A 15970-nucleotide genomic window follows, 5' to 3' on the forward strand; every position below is an offset into this window, starting at 1 on the left:
AATCCTTAGCATGACACACGAAGCCTCGTGATCTGCTTTTCTCTTCCCCATCTCCCTGACTTTATGATCTACTCTTGACCAACTTGCTTTTCCTCACTCCAGTCACACAGGCCTCATTTTTCCTTAAACATCAGCTGTTTTACCCAAAATGCCCTTCCCTCAGATATAGCTAAACTTCATCTCTTATAAGACTCAAATGGCACTTTCTTAGCCAGACTTACCCATACCACCCTATCTGAAATAGCAACATCATATTTTTTCAAATACAAGTTTTAAGAGCAATTTTACATTCAGAGCAAAATTAAGCAATATAGAGAGCTCCCATATATACCTATTCCATACACACCCACAGCCTTCCCAGCCAATGTCCTGTGTGGTACATTTGTTACAGTTGCTGAAGACTGATACATATCAAGACCCAAAGAACATAGTTTACATAGTGTTCACTTTTGGTGGTGTACATTCTACAGGTTTTGCCAAACGTGTAATGACATGTATCTCCCATAATATCATACCGAGTTCTTTCACCCGAAAAATCCTCTGTGCTCTACATATTCGTTCCTCCCTTCCTCCAAACTCTTGTCAACCACTAATCTTTTTATTGTCACTAAACATATGCTTTTTCCAGAATATAATTTAGTTAGAATCATACAGTATAAAGTCCTTTCAGATTGGCTTCTTCACTTAGTAATAAGGATTTCAGCTCTCCATGTCTTTTTATGGCTTGGTAACTTCTTTATTTAGGGATTTCCCAGACACCTCAGACTCTCTATGTGACCCTGAGAGGCAGTCAGAGTGCATCAAAATGGTAAAGGCATACAAGGGGTCTGGTTGTGATACCTACAGTATTTGCCACTCCTCCTCCTATAGAATAGAGTAATATCCCATTGTATGAATGTACCACAGTTTATCCATTCACTTACTGAAAGACATCTTGATTGCCTGCAAGTTAGCCAATTATGAGTAAAGCTGCTGTATGCATTTAATTGCAGGGTTCTGAGCAGATGTTTTAATATATTTGAGTAAATACTAAAAAGCATGATCATATGGCAAGAGTATGTTTTGTTTTGTAAGATATTGCCAAATTGTCTTCCAAAGTGACAGTACCTTTTTGCATTTCCACTGGAAATAAATGATATTTCCAGTTATTCCACATTCTCACCAGTATTGGTGCTGTTGGTGTTTTGGATTTTAGCTATTCGAATGGTTGTGCAGTCATATCTCATTGTTGTAATGTGCAATTCCCTAATGATAGATGATGCTGACCATCTTTTCATGAGCTTACTTACCATCTGTATATCTTCTTGGTGAGGTGTCTGTTTAGATCTTTTGCTCAGTTTTTAATTGGGTTGTTCCATTTCTTATGCTGAGTTTTAAGAGCGCTTTGTCTATTTGGGGTGAGTCCTTTATCAGGTATGTCTTCAGCAAATACTTCCTCCCAGTCTGTTGTTCTTATTCTCTTGATAGTGTCTTCTGAAGAACAAAAAGTTTTAATAAAATCCAATGATGTCTTTCATGAATTGTGGGTTTGGTATTGTATCTAAAAAGTCACTGCTAGACCTAAAGGCATCTAGACTTTCTCCTAGGTTTCCTTCTAGTTTTATAATTTTCCATGTTACATTTAAGTATAGCCAATTTTGAGTTAATTTCTGTGAAAAGTTTAAGGCCTAGATTTGCTTATATTTGCATATGGTTGCCCAGTTGTTCCAGCACTGTTATGTTGAAAAGAACTATCCTTACTCCACTGAATTGCCTTTGCTTCCTTGTCAAAAATGTTGACAATATGTGTGTGGGTCTCTTTTTGGGGACTCTCTAGTGTTACTCTGATCTATTTGTAATATCACAGTATTAATTACAATAGCTTTATAGTAAGTCTTGAAGTTGGGTGGTGTCAGTCCTCTCGACTCTTTCTTCTCTTTAAATATTTCACTGGCTATTCTGAATCTTTTGCCTCTCCATATAGGTTTCAGAATCAGTTTGTCAATATCCACAAAACAACTTCCTGGGATTTTAATTGAGATTATGTTATGTTGAATTTATAAATCAAGTTGTGAAGAATAGGCTTCTTGACAATATCAAGTCTTCCAGTTCATGAACATGGACTCTCTCTTCATTTAGTCTTATCATTAGAGATCTGTATTTTTCCTCATGTGTATTTTATATTTTGTTTAATTGATACCAAAGTATTTCATTTTGGGAGAGAGGTATTAATATAAATGGCATTATGTTTTTAATTTCAAATTCCAATTATTCGTTGCTCTGTATGGGAAAGCAATTTGCTTTTGTATATAAACCTTGTATTATGCAACCTTGCTATAATCACCTGCTATCATCAGTTGTTTTTGTCAATTCCTTTGGGTTTTCCATAGACAATCATATCATCTGCAAACATAGATTTTATTTCTTCCTTCCCAGTCTGTATGACTCTCACTTCCTTTCCTTATCTTGTTGCATTAGCTATCACTTCCAGTAAGATAATGAAAAGAAACTGTGAGGGAGAACATCCTTCCCTTGTTCTTGGTCTTCGTGGGAAAGCTTCAAGATTTTTTATTTTATTTTATTTTTTTACCAGTAAACATAATGTTGGCTGTAGGTTTCAGGTAGATGTTCTTTATCAAGTTGAGTAAGTTCTACTCTGTTCCTAGTTTGCTGAGAGTTGTAACGAAGGAGTGCTAGATTTTGTCAAATGTTTTTTCTGCATCTATTGATATGATTTTTCTTCTTTGCCTGTTAAGGTGATGGATTACATTAACTGTTTGTTGTTTAAACAGCCTTGCAGGTTGACATTAATCTTGTGAATTCTTAGTCATTACTCCTGAAGTACTTCTGTTTCTTTCTCTTTATTTTTCTGGGCTTTACGTTAAATGTGTATTACATCTTTTGTAGTTGTCCCACAGTTTTTGGATATTTGGTTCCAGTTAGTTTTGCTTTTTCTCCTCTTTGCTTTTTATTTGGGAAGTTTCTACTGACACATTATCTTCAAGCTTCCTTCCCCAGCTGTGTCCAGTGTACTAGCCAATCATTCTTTATTGTTAGTGCTTTTTATTTTTAGCATTTGTAATTCTTTTGTAGAATTTCTCTGCTATATTACCCACCCATTCCTACATGCTGTCTACTTTTTCCATTACAGCCCTTAGCATATTAATCCTACTTATTTAAAATTCCTGGTCTGGTAATTCCAGCATCTGCCATATCTGAGTCTGCTTCTGATGGTTGCTGTCTCTTCAAATGGTGTTTTTATCTTTTTAGTATGCCTTGCAATTTTTTTGTTGAAAGCTACCCACAATGTGCTGGTTAAAAGGAACTGAGGTAAATAGGCCTTTAGTGGTGTAGTGCTAAAGGTGGGGAGGGGAAGCATTCTACAGTCCTAGGATGAGGTCTCAGTCTTTTAGTGAGCTTGTGCTTCTGTGCTGTAACCTAAACAAATGCTCTTAGCTTCCCCTCCCCTACTCCCAATTAAGTCAGATAAGAAGTATAGAATTGGAGATCTCCCTTCTCCCACATGGAAAGCTAGAGGTGACTAAAGTTGGGTATTTCCCTTTCCCTGAATTGGGTAGGCAGGAGGTTAGGCTCTGATAAAATAATTTCTCTTGAGGCCAGGCTTTGTTAAGAAATACAGAATGCTCTGGTGTATTTCAAAATGGTTCCTTTTTCTCTCCCCATGCTGGAAACATGAGATTTTGGTTTTTTTCTTCTCAATCTTCACTATGAGAACCGGGTAGGGCTCCTAGAGGTAAAACTCAGAAAAGGGAGGAGATCCATTTTTGATACCCCTCCAAGGTTTTGTTTTTAAAAGTATTTGTCAAGACCTAATATATTCAAAGTGTACATGATTTAATATACATATATTGTGGGATAATTACTACAATCACATTAACATATCCATCACCTTCTCCCACAAGTTAACTCTCAGACTTGTCCACATTGAGCTTCCAGCAGTTTGTCAATTATAGCTTAGGTTTTTTCCTACTCTGCCCTTGGTTCCCACAAAGGTTTCTGCTTGTGGGTTTTTGATCCAGTAAGTTGTGATTCTCTGCATCAATGTGTCTTTCTCCAATTTGGGGGGCTTCAGTTTGCTCTGTGACCTCCATTCTCTGATGGATCTAAGAAGAGTTGTTGATTTTGTTTGTTTAGCTTTCTATTTGTTAGGACACAGTGACAACTTCCAAGCTCCTTACATGTCACATCAGAAACCAGAAGTCCATTGCTTTTTTATAAATAGTATCTATCAACCTTTAATAAATCATAAAATTTACTTAGTATATTTATCTTTTGCTTGCCTTACTAGAATGTAACTATGGTCTGTTTGCTAACATATCACCTAAATCAGTGCTCGGCATGTTGGTGAGTGCTCAGATATTTGCTGAATGATATACACGCTGATTCTTCCTAAGAAACGAGATATAAAAAATATCAGTTGGGCACTGTGGCTCATGCCTGAAATTTGGAAGACTGAGGTGGTAGGATCGCTTGAGCCCAGGAATTTGAGACCAGCCTGAGCAACACAGCAAGACCCTGACTCAACAAAATAATAACAATAATAATAATAATAATAATAAAATTAGCTGGGTGTGGTAGTGTGTGCTTGTAGTCCCCCTGTTACTCAGGAGGCAGAGGTGGGAGGATCACTTGAGCCCAGGAGTTGGAGGCTGCAGTGAGCTATGATCATGCCACTGCACTCCAGCCTGGGTCACAGAGCAAGACACCTTTAAAAAAAAAAAAAAAAGATAAAGAAAAAATATATCTTAGACTTTCCTAGGAAAGTCATGAGATAGAAAAAAAATGAACTTGAATGTAGAGTCATATATCAACCATACTACAAAAGACAACTGTGATAACTTTAATTTGCATTTATATATTGCAGGACACCTGGCTTCCTTGGTCTTGGAAGAAATGCAATCTGGCTGCAATACCTGTCATTCCTTTCTTCCCCCTGGATTCATCTAAGCCAATGAGATTGCTAGCCAAGAGGCACTCTTTCTTAATTACTGCTGCAGGCACAGCTCCAATCTCTCCCAAAGCTGAATTTTTAGAAAAGAGAATGTGATCGTGGCTAAAGCATCATTACCAATTCACAAAATCACAGTCAATGTGATAGAACCAAAAGAATACTATACTAGGACAGGTGGTCCCCAGTATCCTTATACTATTTATCAGACAGTTGGCTTAAAAACCTTTTGATTTGGTTACTTTAAAATGGGATAATGTCTTATCTTTCTGAGAGAAAGGGGGCAGTCTATGTGATTTTTTTGAACCTACAACTGTAAAGTCACTGTCCAAGACAAAAATTGTATTTGATATTCTCCCTATAAACAACATGAAAGATCCCAAACAAAAATAACAGCAATTACGTATGCAAATTATATAGATTATACACTTAAGTCTTGCACTTTGTTTGTGGCTTTAATCTTGCATTTGGTTTAAAAGGATGAGGAGGAAAGAAATGTGAAACTAATCAAATTTATGGCTATTACAATATATGCTTTTTCAAGTTGGAATATTAATGGGAGAAAAGTTGTGCCTGATATGGCTTTCACCTGGTTAGCCTATTTTAGTCAAGGCCCCACTTTATCAGCTTTCACCTGGCTAGTCTATTTCAATCAGGCCAGTGCAGATGTCATGGTTTAGATGGTGAGGCAATACAGTGGAGTAGAAAGAATACTGATTAAGTAGTGAAAGACTATGGTTGTAATTTCAATGCTGATATGACAGTGCATCAATGTATAAGTCATTCACTTTCCCTGGATATTCCCTGAAAATAAAGTTAGATTTACATAGAAACCAAAGAATCAGGAAAGGAAACATGAAATTAGCTTATTTGTCTAAAATAATACACAACTGATCCTTAAATAAACTAAGCATAACTAAAACTAAAGAAGTGTAAAAAATGATTACCAACATTGTCATGACAAGTTTTTAAAGGTTTAAAAGAAACCTAGGTCCTTAACAACACTCAATTTAACTTGTGGCCCAAATGGAATGCTAGTAATACAAACTGTTTTTAAAAATTTGCACTTGGACAAACAATAGTATATAATAGAGAAAAGCTATAAAATAACTGCCAAGGTACACAGGCATAAGCAAACTCTTGTTGAATTCAAATTGTTTTAAAACTTCCCTTGGAAGAACGGTTTACAGTACAGTATTTTTTTTAAGTAGGTATTTAGTAAATAATGTTCAAATGTCCTACAAATGTAATTTCCATGAAGAGTGGTAAATGAAACAAATATACATATGTATGGGTATACACATATAAACTGAAGAACAGTAATGCTTAATTCTTAGATATATCATCTATGCTAACACCTAATGAATATGGTAACGATCATCATGCCCTGAGAAAATTAACTGGATAGATTATTGTACAAAAACATAAAATTTGAAAAATTTTGCTTTTACGGTTCTCACCTGCAATCCAAATAAATTAAGGGTTACCCAGAATTATTGGATGTACAGTATTCTTTTGAAGTGCACATCAAAGGCCAAAATCTGTAAATTTATGACTTGCCTCTAAGTTGATGATCACAGAAAGAAAAAAGAAAAGTCATCTCCAAACATTTTATTAGAAAACAGTGATTACCTCAAATCTAGGTTCATCCATGAATCTTCACTGTTAACATTTTAGTCTCTATAAAGGCAATCAATGTTCTCACTTGCCCCAAGATGGACTTTATTCCACAGTCACGGGAGGTGCTTTGGAGGTTAGAAAAATCGAATTCTGAGTTAAATCAGATATTCTTACTTTTAAAAAAGTAGATTACTCAAAATAGGTGTGAATTCTATTAGTTCGTGATCTAAGGGCAAAAATTTTCTATCTGTCCATTGTGTGTGTTTGACAACAGAAGATATAGGATAAACATTTAATTTTGCACTACTGAACAGTGCTAGTTAAAAGACATTGAATATATAATAAATAAAATTCAGCAAAATATAATGATCCCAAATCAGGGAAAACCAGAGAAGAACTTCTTGACAAATTGGTCACCTGCCTGAGTTGAGACACATAAAGTTCACTTTTGTTTGTATTTTCACCTTGGTGATTTTATCCCTTTTCTCCTCTTTCATATATTCGTATGTATGTACACACGTGTATACACATGGTACATCTTTACATTTCAGAAACTGAAAAATGAATCCCAAACACTGTGTGCACTTCTGCCATAAGAAATACGGCCATTTAGAGTCTAAAACACTGAGCATTAAAATCCACTACCTTCTTGCTCTAGAAAATAAATTTCATTAAAACTGGAGTTTCCAACTAATTTTCAAAGTTAGTGATACAATCTAAACTAAAAAAATCCAAACGTTTAGATTCTTATCTCTAATCTCAACAAGGAAATTTTCAATCAAATAAAATATTTTTTAAAAAGATCTGGACATTTACAATGCCTGATTTGGAAGATAATATTTATAATATATGTTCTCAGGGGGTATAACTCAGGGGTAGAGCATCTGGCTGTATATATATTCTCAGATATATGCACTTGTAATTTGAATAAATGATTACCCAGTCTTTAAGAAATTCCAGTTAAAAAAAGTTTAACAGTCTAATCACTACTAAAGCATTACAGAGCCAATAATCCAATCATTTAAATGTAATTTATTTTTATATTTTATAACAGTATTCTTTTCAAGTCAGAATATTTTGTCTGTCTATTTTAGAACTGGACCCTTCCAAAATACAGGCATTCTCTTCCTAGGCCTAAATTTTGCTAACAAAGCTAAGACTATGAAAAAAAATCTAATTCTTTAACTGGATCAGGTAAGCCACTCTGGATCACAGATGAGTTAAAAACTAGACCTAGTAGTTATCTCAAACCTAATCTATTCCACAAGGTTAACCACAAAGTAAAGGAAGAGTTAAAGAGCAAAATGAAGAGGGAAAAACCAGCATAAACAGGTTAATTAAACAATTAAAAGTCTGGAAAAGAGCGATAAAAATTTTTTTTAATGCAGAAAAATAAGCTCAATCTTTACGTTATTTCTAAAGAGAAGATTTAAGGGAATTAAATCTAAATAAAGAGTATAAGCAGTCCTATACTGCCCTTAACATTCTCCACCCCAATTCTTTAAGGAAATAAAATTTCTCACCTCTACTACAGCTACTTCTTGATTTTTGGAGTTCATCAGGGATTCCGTCTTTTTCCCATCCTAAACAATCTCCCTAGGGAATCCTTGTTTCAATTACCATCTATATGTTGGATCATCTGTTTCCAGGCCTAACTTCCTAACAACATGTATGTATCCAATTGCTTACCTGGTATCTCCACTTCATGTTCCACAGGCTCTAAAACACATTCTCTTCCTACCTCTAAACAAACCAAAAGAATCTGGTCCTCTGCCAAGGTTCCTTAGTTTAGTAAAAACACTCAGATGCTTAAGCCACAAACCTGGGAGTATTCTTTGATCCTTACTCATTTTACCCAATCAATCATTACTTCGTACTAATATGTCTTGCTAAGGCTCCCTTAAGGGTCATTCTTTCCACCCCATTACTAAAATTCCAATCAAAGCCACTGTCATCCATCATCTGGATGACTCTAACAGTCTCTCATCTGGCCTCTTGGTCTCTAGTTGTGACATCCTTCAATCTATTCTTCTCAAGGTAGCCACAGTGGTTTTTAAAAATACATATTAAAGAATGACACCAGGAAAGATGACATTTAATCACATTGTGTAAAGGACTAAAATTTGTTGTTTTCCTTAAGTTTTCTTCAGTCAATTAATAGTAGTTATCATTGGGTATTATCTCTTTCATCCTCATAGCTTTTGTTCTTTTGAAACATTTTAAAACACAAACTTACATAGTTTTCTTTATTAGCCAATATTACACCTTTTTTTCCTAAGAAACCTGCACTCAATTTCCACCTTTAGTTACCATGACATCCTAAACAGCTGAGTCAGAGCAAACTTTCTTATGAAAGTTTACAAAAGAACACAAAAACATTTTCTTTACATAACATGGAGATCATGATAAAAATACTATTAGGACTAGAAGGCTCAGAGCATGGGAGAATTACTTCTAAGAATTCATTTCTCCATTATAGAGCATAGTCTTCATTATAGGATATAACAACAACAACAAAATCCGAAATTTAAGGTTTTCAAAATAATAATATATAAACAACATAAACAACTATATTGAAGGACACCACTGACCATATCAAATACTATGCTGCATGTTTTTGTGCACTTATTTCTGTATACCTTCTGCATGCCATTTGCTGTTTCAAGTTTTCCAGAAGAATTTCATAGTAGTAAAAAGTCATTTCTCTCAGTTCCACATTTTTATGGTTTCATGACACTGCAAAGACTGATTTCAGGTCCAGCTTCAGTTACACACAGCATTGGAAATCTTTTCAAAGACTCTATGGCAGAAGGTTTACAAATACATTATTTCCATTGAATAACAATACAGAATGACTTACTAAAATGGCAATTTTTATAAAGTCAAAATAATCAACAATATAATTCAGGTTCAAAGTACATTATGTGAAGGCTGTTTATACCTTTTAGCCTTGAATCATAATTCACAATAGCTAAGTATTCTAAGCACAGTACAAGCCCTGTTAAACATCAGTGGAAAGCTGATCTTTACCTGGAGAAAAATCCAAACTGTTAAATATATCATCATATTCTTATTGGTAACTTTCTGAACTATGTTAAAAATGAGTTTTGAGGTGGAAGAAGAGACAAACAGCAAATGTGAAAAAAGCGTATATTAGTATATTTTTCTATTCAAGACTAGTATTAAATTATTTGATCCACCCATAAAACATTTTTAGTAGTGGACATCAGGTTTTACGTACTAGCTAAATTGGCAGATTTCTTAAATAATTTCTTTGAAATCATAAAAAGAAAATGGCATAGATGGCTGATGCAGATGCTACTTATATACTGTTTAATCAGACCAGTGGAAGGTTAAATTCTCCATAATGCTTTAAAAACTTTATCTATTTTCATTTTAAGAAACAACACAGGCCGGGCGCAGTGGCTCACGCCTGTAATCCCAGCACTTTGGGAGGCCGAGGCAGGCAGATCACAAGGTCAGGAGATTGAGACCATCCTGGCTAACACGGTGAAACCCCATCTCTATTAAAAATGCAAAAAAATTAGTCAGGCGTGGTGGCAGGCACCTGTAGTCCCAGCTGCTCGGGAGACTGAGGCAGGAAAATGGTGTGACCCCGGGACGTGGAGCTTGCAGTGAGCCAAGACTGCGCCACTGCACTCCAGCCTGGGCAACAGAGCGAGATTCTGTCTCAAAAAAAAAAAAAAAAGAAACAATATCAGTAATTATAAAAAGCAAATTAGATAACACAGAACATCTAAATGATGATGGTCACTGATAAAGCACCCAAAAACTCTCATTAGATTTTCCAAGTAAGATGATTTTTTGGAGTACCTATAATATATAAAATGCTTCTAATGCCATTTAAATATTATTACATTATTATTAGGATTCCTAGGATGGAACTCTAACAATTTGCACAAAGACAGAATCTCCCCTCTAGCCAAACTTGTGCCATTATGCAAGAAACAAACAAAAAAAGGCTCCTTCCTTAAGGTTCTTAAGTCAGAAATGTGACATAATATACTGATTTTGTTAGAACAAGAAACTTTACCAACACCTGCTAAAAAAAACTGTGATAATATACAAATCTATGACGTGAATAAACGTCACCCCCAGTATGGTATGCTGCTGTATACTGCACAAACTGCAAAAGCTGTATACTGCATGCCCTGCCCCAACTACTCTCAACAGTAGAAGCTACTCCTCCTAACAACTTGGAAACATTTCCAGTCTGAAATACTATAAACTACTATCCAGATAAAGTCTTGATCACAGACAGGTATTTAAATTCAAAACCGTTTACATAAAGAACTTATAGTATGTCAGTGGGATATTTAACAAGTGTATACAAAAGTAAGTATTTTTTAAGGGTAATGAGAACCAACTCCAGTTTTTTAAAATTTAAAAAATCCCTTATTTTTAAAGTCCTTTTTTAAAGTGAAAAAATAAACCCAGAAATTTTTCTCAGAAAGGCATTCTATTCAATAACAAAGTACTGATAACTATTTTATAAAACATTCTCATATTTTCCTAATATAACAATATTCAAGATACTCCCTTAGATACCAAGTCAATGTCACAACTCTTGCACATTCAAATTCTCCAAGATTACATAATCAACTAAAGATTTGCCATGCGTTTCCCAATGACTCCTCAAGACTAAACTACTCAAAAGAATAAAGCAAGAGAAAAGTTTTAGCTAAGACATTTGATACACTATCTTATCTTCTGATCAAGGCAGAAGGAGACCTCTTTCCTCACAAATAATTCATTTTAGTTCAAGTTTATAGATTTCAGGAATGTATACTTCTCCAGTTTATTTTGAATTATGCTATCTGCTTTCATCTAATTTTAATCATGCAAGAGTGATCATATATTCTGATTTCCTGAGACCACTGTTGCGCTGTTGTCCCTATATAACTATCGGTAGTGCCCCCTTTTCATTTCAGAAGTGTCTACTTTTATATACTTAGTTACTATACATTCTTATTAATAAACAATTATAAATTCTGCAAGGTGAAATTTGGATTCAATGCACATGGCTTAGAAATAACAGATGAGGCTGGGTGTGGTGGTTCACGCCTGTAATCCCCGCAGTTTGAGAGGCCGAGGCGGGTGGATCACGAGGTCAGCAGATCGAGACCATCCTGGCTAACACGGTAAAACCTCATCTCTACTAAAAATACGAAAAATTAGCCGACCATGGTGGCAGGCGCCTGTAGTCCTAGCTACTCGGGAGGCCGACGCAGGAGAATCGCTTGAACCTGGGAGGCGGAGGTTGCAGTGAGCCGAGATCACGCCACTGCACTCCAGCCTGGCTGACAGAGCGAGACTCTGTTTCAAAAAAAAAAAAAGGAAATAACAGATGAAAAGCAAAAGGTTTTAACAAAAATTTACAGAAAACCTAGACAAATTTTAATGTATAATAAGTTACCTATTTTAAATGATTCAAGCTGCACAGATAAATTAGAAATTTGCATTACATTTTTTAGAGATCATTCCCATCGCAATACCTACATTTTAAGTAAAAATAAATGTTTTAAGTGTATTTTTCCTTCCTGTATCATCTACTGTTTTCATTTATATCTATCAAGTTCATAAATTATTTAGCACCTCCTCCTTTCTGTATAAAATAATCATGTGGGATTTAGAAAGTATTAAACTCTCACAAAAGGACAGGCTGACATTACCATTGCCATTTTTCTGCTACATATTAACAAAAAGCAAAGTTTAGAGCAATGTTTTTATAATGTAACATCCTTGAACATTCTTATTTGCTGAGTCTCATGGAGAGACTAAATGTAATTTCTTTAAAAAAAGGAAAATTTTTGGACATGCCAATTAGTCCCATTGCAGTTTCAGGAAAAAGTATTAGCTCAGATGTACTCTTCGACAATATCCCTTATTATATTCAAACTATTTAAATATTAAATATCTTGATTTCACAGGGATATCTTAATCAGAGTTCATTTTAGTTTCTTGGTAGAAATAATGAAATTTGTGGGCCCTTACAAGGTGACAGACTACAGAGGATATATGTTTCATACTTCTTCAAAATTTTTTATAATTTGTCATTATATTGCTTACACATAGCATGACTTCTACATGTAAGACCGATCATTTTACATTTCTGTTACAGATTAACATAAATAAAGGTGGAACAAAAATGCTTTTAAAACTCTATTTTCATTTTAAGAAATAATAACCTTTTTTTTTTTTAAGAAAAGACATTTAGTTACTACCTTTAAAGTTCAAGTTCCATCATCTTAATACATAAACATATCTGGATACGGAATTTAAAAAACCACACATACACACAAGCTCTAGGTAGAGCTGTAATAAACAAATTCCTTTTATAAACAAAATTTTAACTGAAAAGCCACAGTAGATGGGGGGGAAAAAAAGAAGAAAGGATATTACTTGGTAAAATCCAGTGACATCTACAATAGTTTTACAGCACATTTAAGCATTCTAGGGTTTTATATCTTCACCAGCCTTCCATTTCTTAGTTGATCCTTATAAAATCTCTAATTACAAACATAGGTTTGATCTCAAACCTAGTCATGAATTTGAGTGCCAGGAAAAGCAGAACAACAATCCAAATTTCTATCTTAATATCACAGCCTTAATTCAAAAATGGTTTTGTGTAAAACACAACGCCCAACTAAATGGAAAAAAAAAACACAAGCAGCAATATGTAATTATACAAAATAGTTATTAATTATATATGAAGTGTTTTTTAGGATGACATCCAGAACGCAACTTGCTCTGAGACTCCTCAATAATCAAATTGACTTAGACCAACAATACTGCTAAGTATTAAAAGCAGTGAAGCAAAAGAAAATATATCAAATAGTACATGCACATCTTACAGAACTTCCACTGAACTCCCCAATGGCTTCTATGCAATGTGCCTCTTTTCCCTAACTGTATTAACAAATACCAAGAAAGGAAAGATGAGATTAAAAGTAATGATACTGAACTGAATTGTTTGAAGCCAGTGCCCCACATGTGGGGAAAAGTGCATTTAGTTCAGCAGCAATACAGCACAGTGTGAAGATATTGTGCTTAGACACAGATATTCCAGAATTGAAAGATGTACAAGGCAAGTCAAGATATAAAACCATAGTACACTGTTAAATAACCTTGAAACATACATATATTGCAGTTTTCAAAGAAAGACATTCATGTCATTGTACAAGGATAGGAAGAAATCCTTAAAGTTACCTACTGTAGTTTATGATATAATAAATACATATCTATATAGCATTGTATATACATATATAGATTGTGTGTGTTTATATGTAATTTATTTGCCAAATTATCCTGTTAGTTTCTGTGGATCTGCAACTTTCAGGAATGAAAAAAACTCCTTTTCACTACAAGTTTCTCTTCCCCCAAACTTAAAAAATATTCATACTAGAAAAGGTCTCAATACCCTTCTCCTACCCCAAAGATTCACTTCAGGTATTTCGCTTCACAACTCATCAGAGAAGCACAATTAAAGAAATTCTAGATTTTCAACTGTAACTTTTCACTTTGCCAGTTTTTGGTTTTTTTTTTTAATAAGCAAATACCTTTCACTATTTAAACCAGCTGATGCAAATTCTTTAGCAGAGGATTCAAACTCTAGATTTGACTGAATAAAACAGAGCAAATCAAAACAAACAAACAAAAATCCAGTGATTTACTCTGACTGTAAACAATACATAAAATTTAAATCTCAAATCTCAAAATAAGTTAAAGAAAAATTCTACTTTCAGGGCCTACAATACTATAAAGATACAACAATTGGTAAGGGGAAAATATATATGAAAAGTTGCAACAAAATTGTTTGCCCATTATTTTTCCTAAGAGAAAGTATATCTAACTATACTACCTCTGTCCCTTAAATTTAATAACTTCATAATTTGTTGGCAAATGTTTTAAGCAAACTGGCATATCAGAATACACAACAGAAAAACATCCATCATATTCAGCAAAGAAAACTTATATAAGCCTTTTGTACAGAATTTAAAAAAAATTCTAAATGGCTATGATTCCTCTATTAGCATAAACACATAATGCAATTTTTATAAATCTGCCATATACCAATATCTACATAAATAGATACAGATATAGATAAGAAACATTAATGGCAGTCTATTTTTGAACAGTGTGTGGGACCAGCAGATTTGTATCAGACCATGGCACGATACGGACCCTGCATCTTTAAGAACTGAATGATGAAAGAAGGCCCCCCAGCAACAATCTGAGGTGGAAGGTGACTGAGTGGACAGTTCTCAATACTCATGATTGAAAGCTTGCTGCAGAGTGCCAGCTCAAAGGGAAGGCTATGCAGGTTGGGGTTGTCATTCAAATACAGTTCTTCTAGGTTCTCCAGTGTACCTGTTAAAAAAAAAAATCAAATCAATTATTTTTTAAAAAATTAGTTGCTATTTTAAAAGTTCAACAGGGCATGATGCTATTCTGGTCATTACATATACTGAGCACACATTTCCTTTAATTCTCCTTTCTTAACTTTAAAACTTTACAACCATGGATCTCAAATTTTGCTGCATATTCAAATCAACTTGGAAGACTTTTTAAACTCCTGATGTCCAGCTCACACTCCATACAAACTAAATAAATTAGAACCCCTTCCTTTATGGTAGGTCTTCAAGCTTGGAGAGCTTTGTATTTTGAAAGTACATATGCCCCATCTCCAGAGATTCTGTTTGGGATAGTTTGGCACATATATAATACTTACTTATATATATATTTTAAACTCCAAAGGTGAGCTTATTATATATTTAATGTCTATAACCACTTTTCTGTTGTAGATGTAACATTTTCTCAAATTAATACATTTCTTATGTGCAAAAGTTTTATTACTTAATATGAACCTTTCACTGAGAGTTATCACATGTATGGGAGTAAGCCAAAACTCAATTTATGTAGACCTTTAAAATTTTTTTCTTAGACTATCTTAGGATACTTGTATTCTCTAGGAAAATGTCTCAAGCAATTAAATGAGATCAGGTGAATATATATACTAGAAATATATGTGTAAATTTGCCTCGTGTGTTTCCAATTTTTAAATTTCAAAATTCAGAATATTTGACAGTGGTATTTATTAGAAAACTAACAGAAATAATAACTAGTATGTAATCAATGTGTTTACATGTAAGATATTTAAGCTTCAGAACAACCCTATGAGAAATTACTATTATCATCATTATTTTACAGGTAAGAAACTTGAGGCTTAGGGAGTTTACATACCTTATCTAAAGTCACAAAGCCAATAAGCAGCAGGGCTAGATTTTGAATGGTCAACCATCTCCAAAACCTTTTTTTTTTTTTAATTATACTTTAAGTTCTGGGGTACATGTACACAACATGCAGGTTTGTTACATATGT

The 15970-nt window shown here is 34.2% G+C and overlaps 1 protein-coding gene across 4 annotated transcripts in view; it reads right to left on the bottom strand.

Annotated features, from left to right (window-relative positions):
- Positions 1-1159: 1159 nt before the first annotated feature.
- SHOC2 (SHOC2 leucine rich repeat scaffold protein) overlaps positions 1160-15970 on the bottom strand; it is a 104546-nt gene continuing 89735 nt past the window's right edge. For 2 of the 4 annotated variants that reach the window (XR_004430566.1, XR_004430567.1), the window contains 4 exons: positions 14774-14959; positions 9208-9368; positions 6581-6693; positions 1160-1473 (listed from right to left, as the gene is read on the bottom strand). Coding sequence is in view for 2 of the 4 variants with exons in the window: in XM_033183005.1 (XP_033038896.1) it covers positions 9289-9368; positions 14774-14959 (266 nt within the window). In the remaining 2 variants the exon portion in view is untranslated. Of the gene's footprint in view, positions 1474-6580; positions 6694-7929; positions 9369-12894; positions 14960-15970 lie in introns of those variants that run through there. The other 2 variants (XM_033183005.1, XM_033183018.1) reach the window with 2 other exon arrangements.

The sequence above is a fragment of the Trachypithecus francoisi genome, unplaced genomic scaffold (assembly GCF_009764315.1).
Source record: "Trachypithecus francoisi isolate TF-2019V2 unplaced genomic scaffold, Tfra_2.0 Contig01579, whole genome shotgun sequence".
NCBI lineage: Eukaryota > Metazoa > Chordata > Mammalia > Primates > Cercopithecidae > Trachypithecus > Trachypithecus francoisi.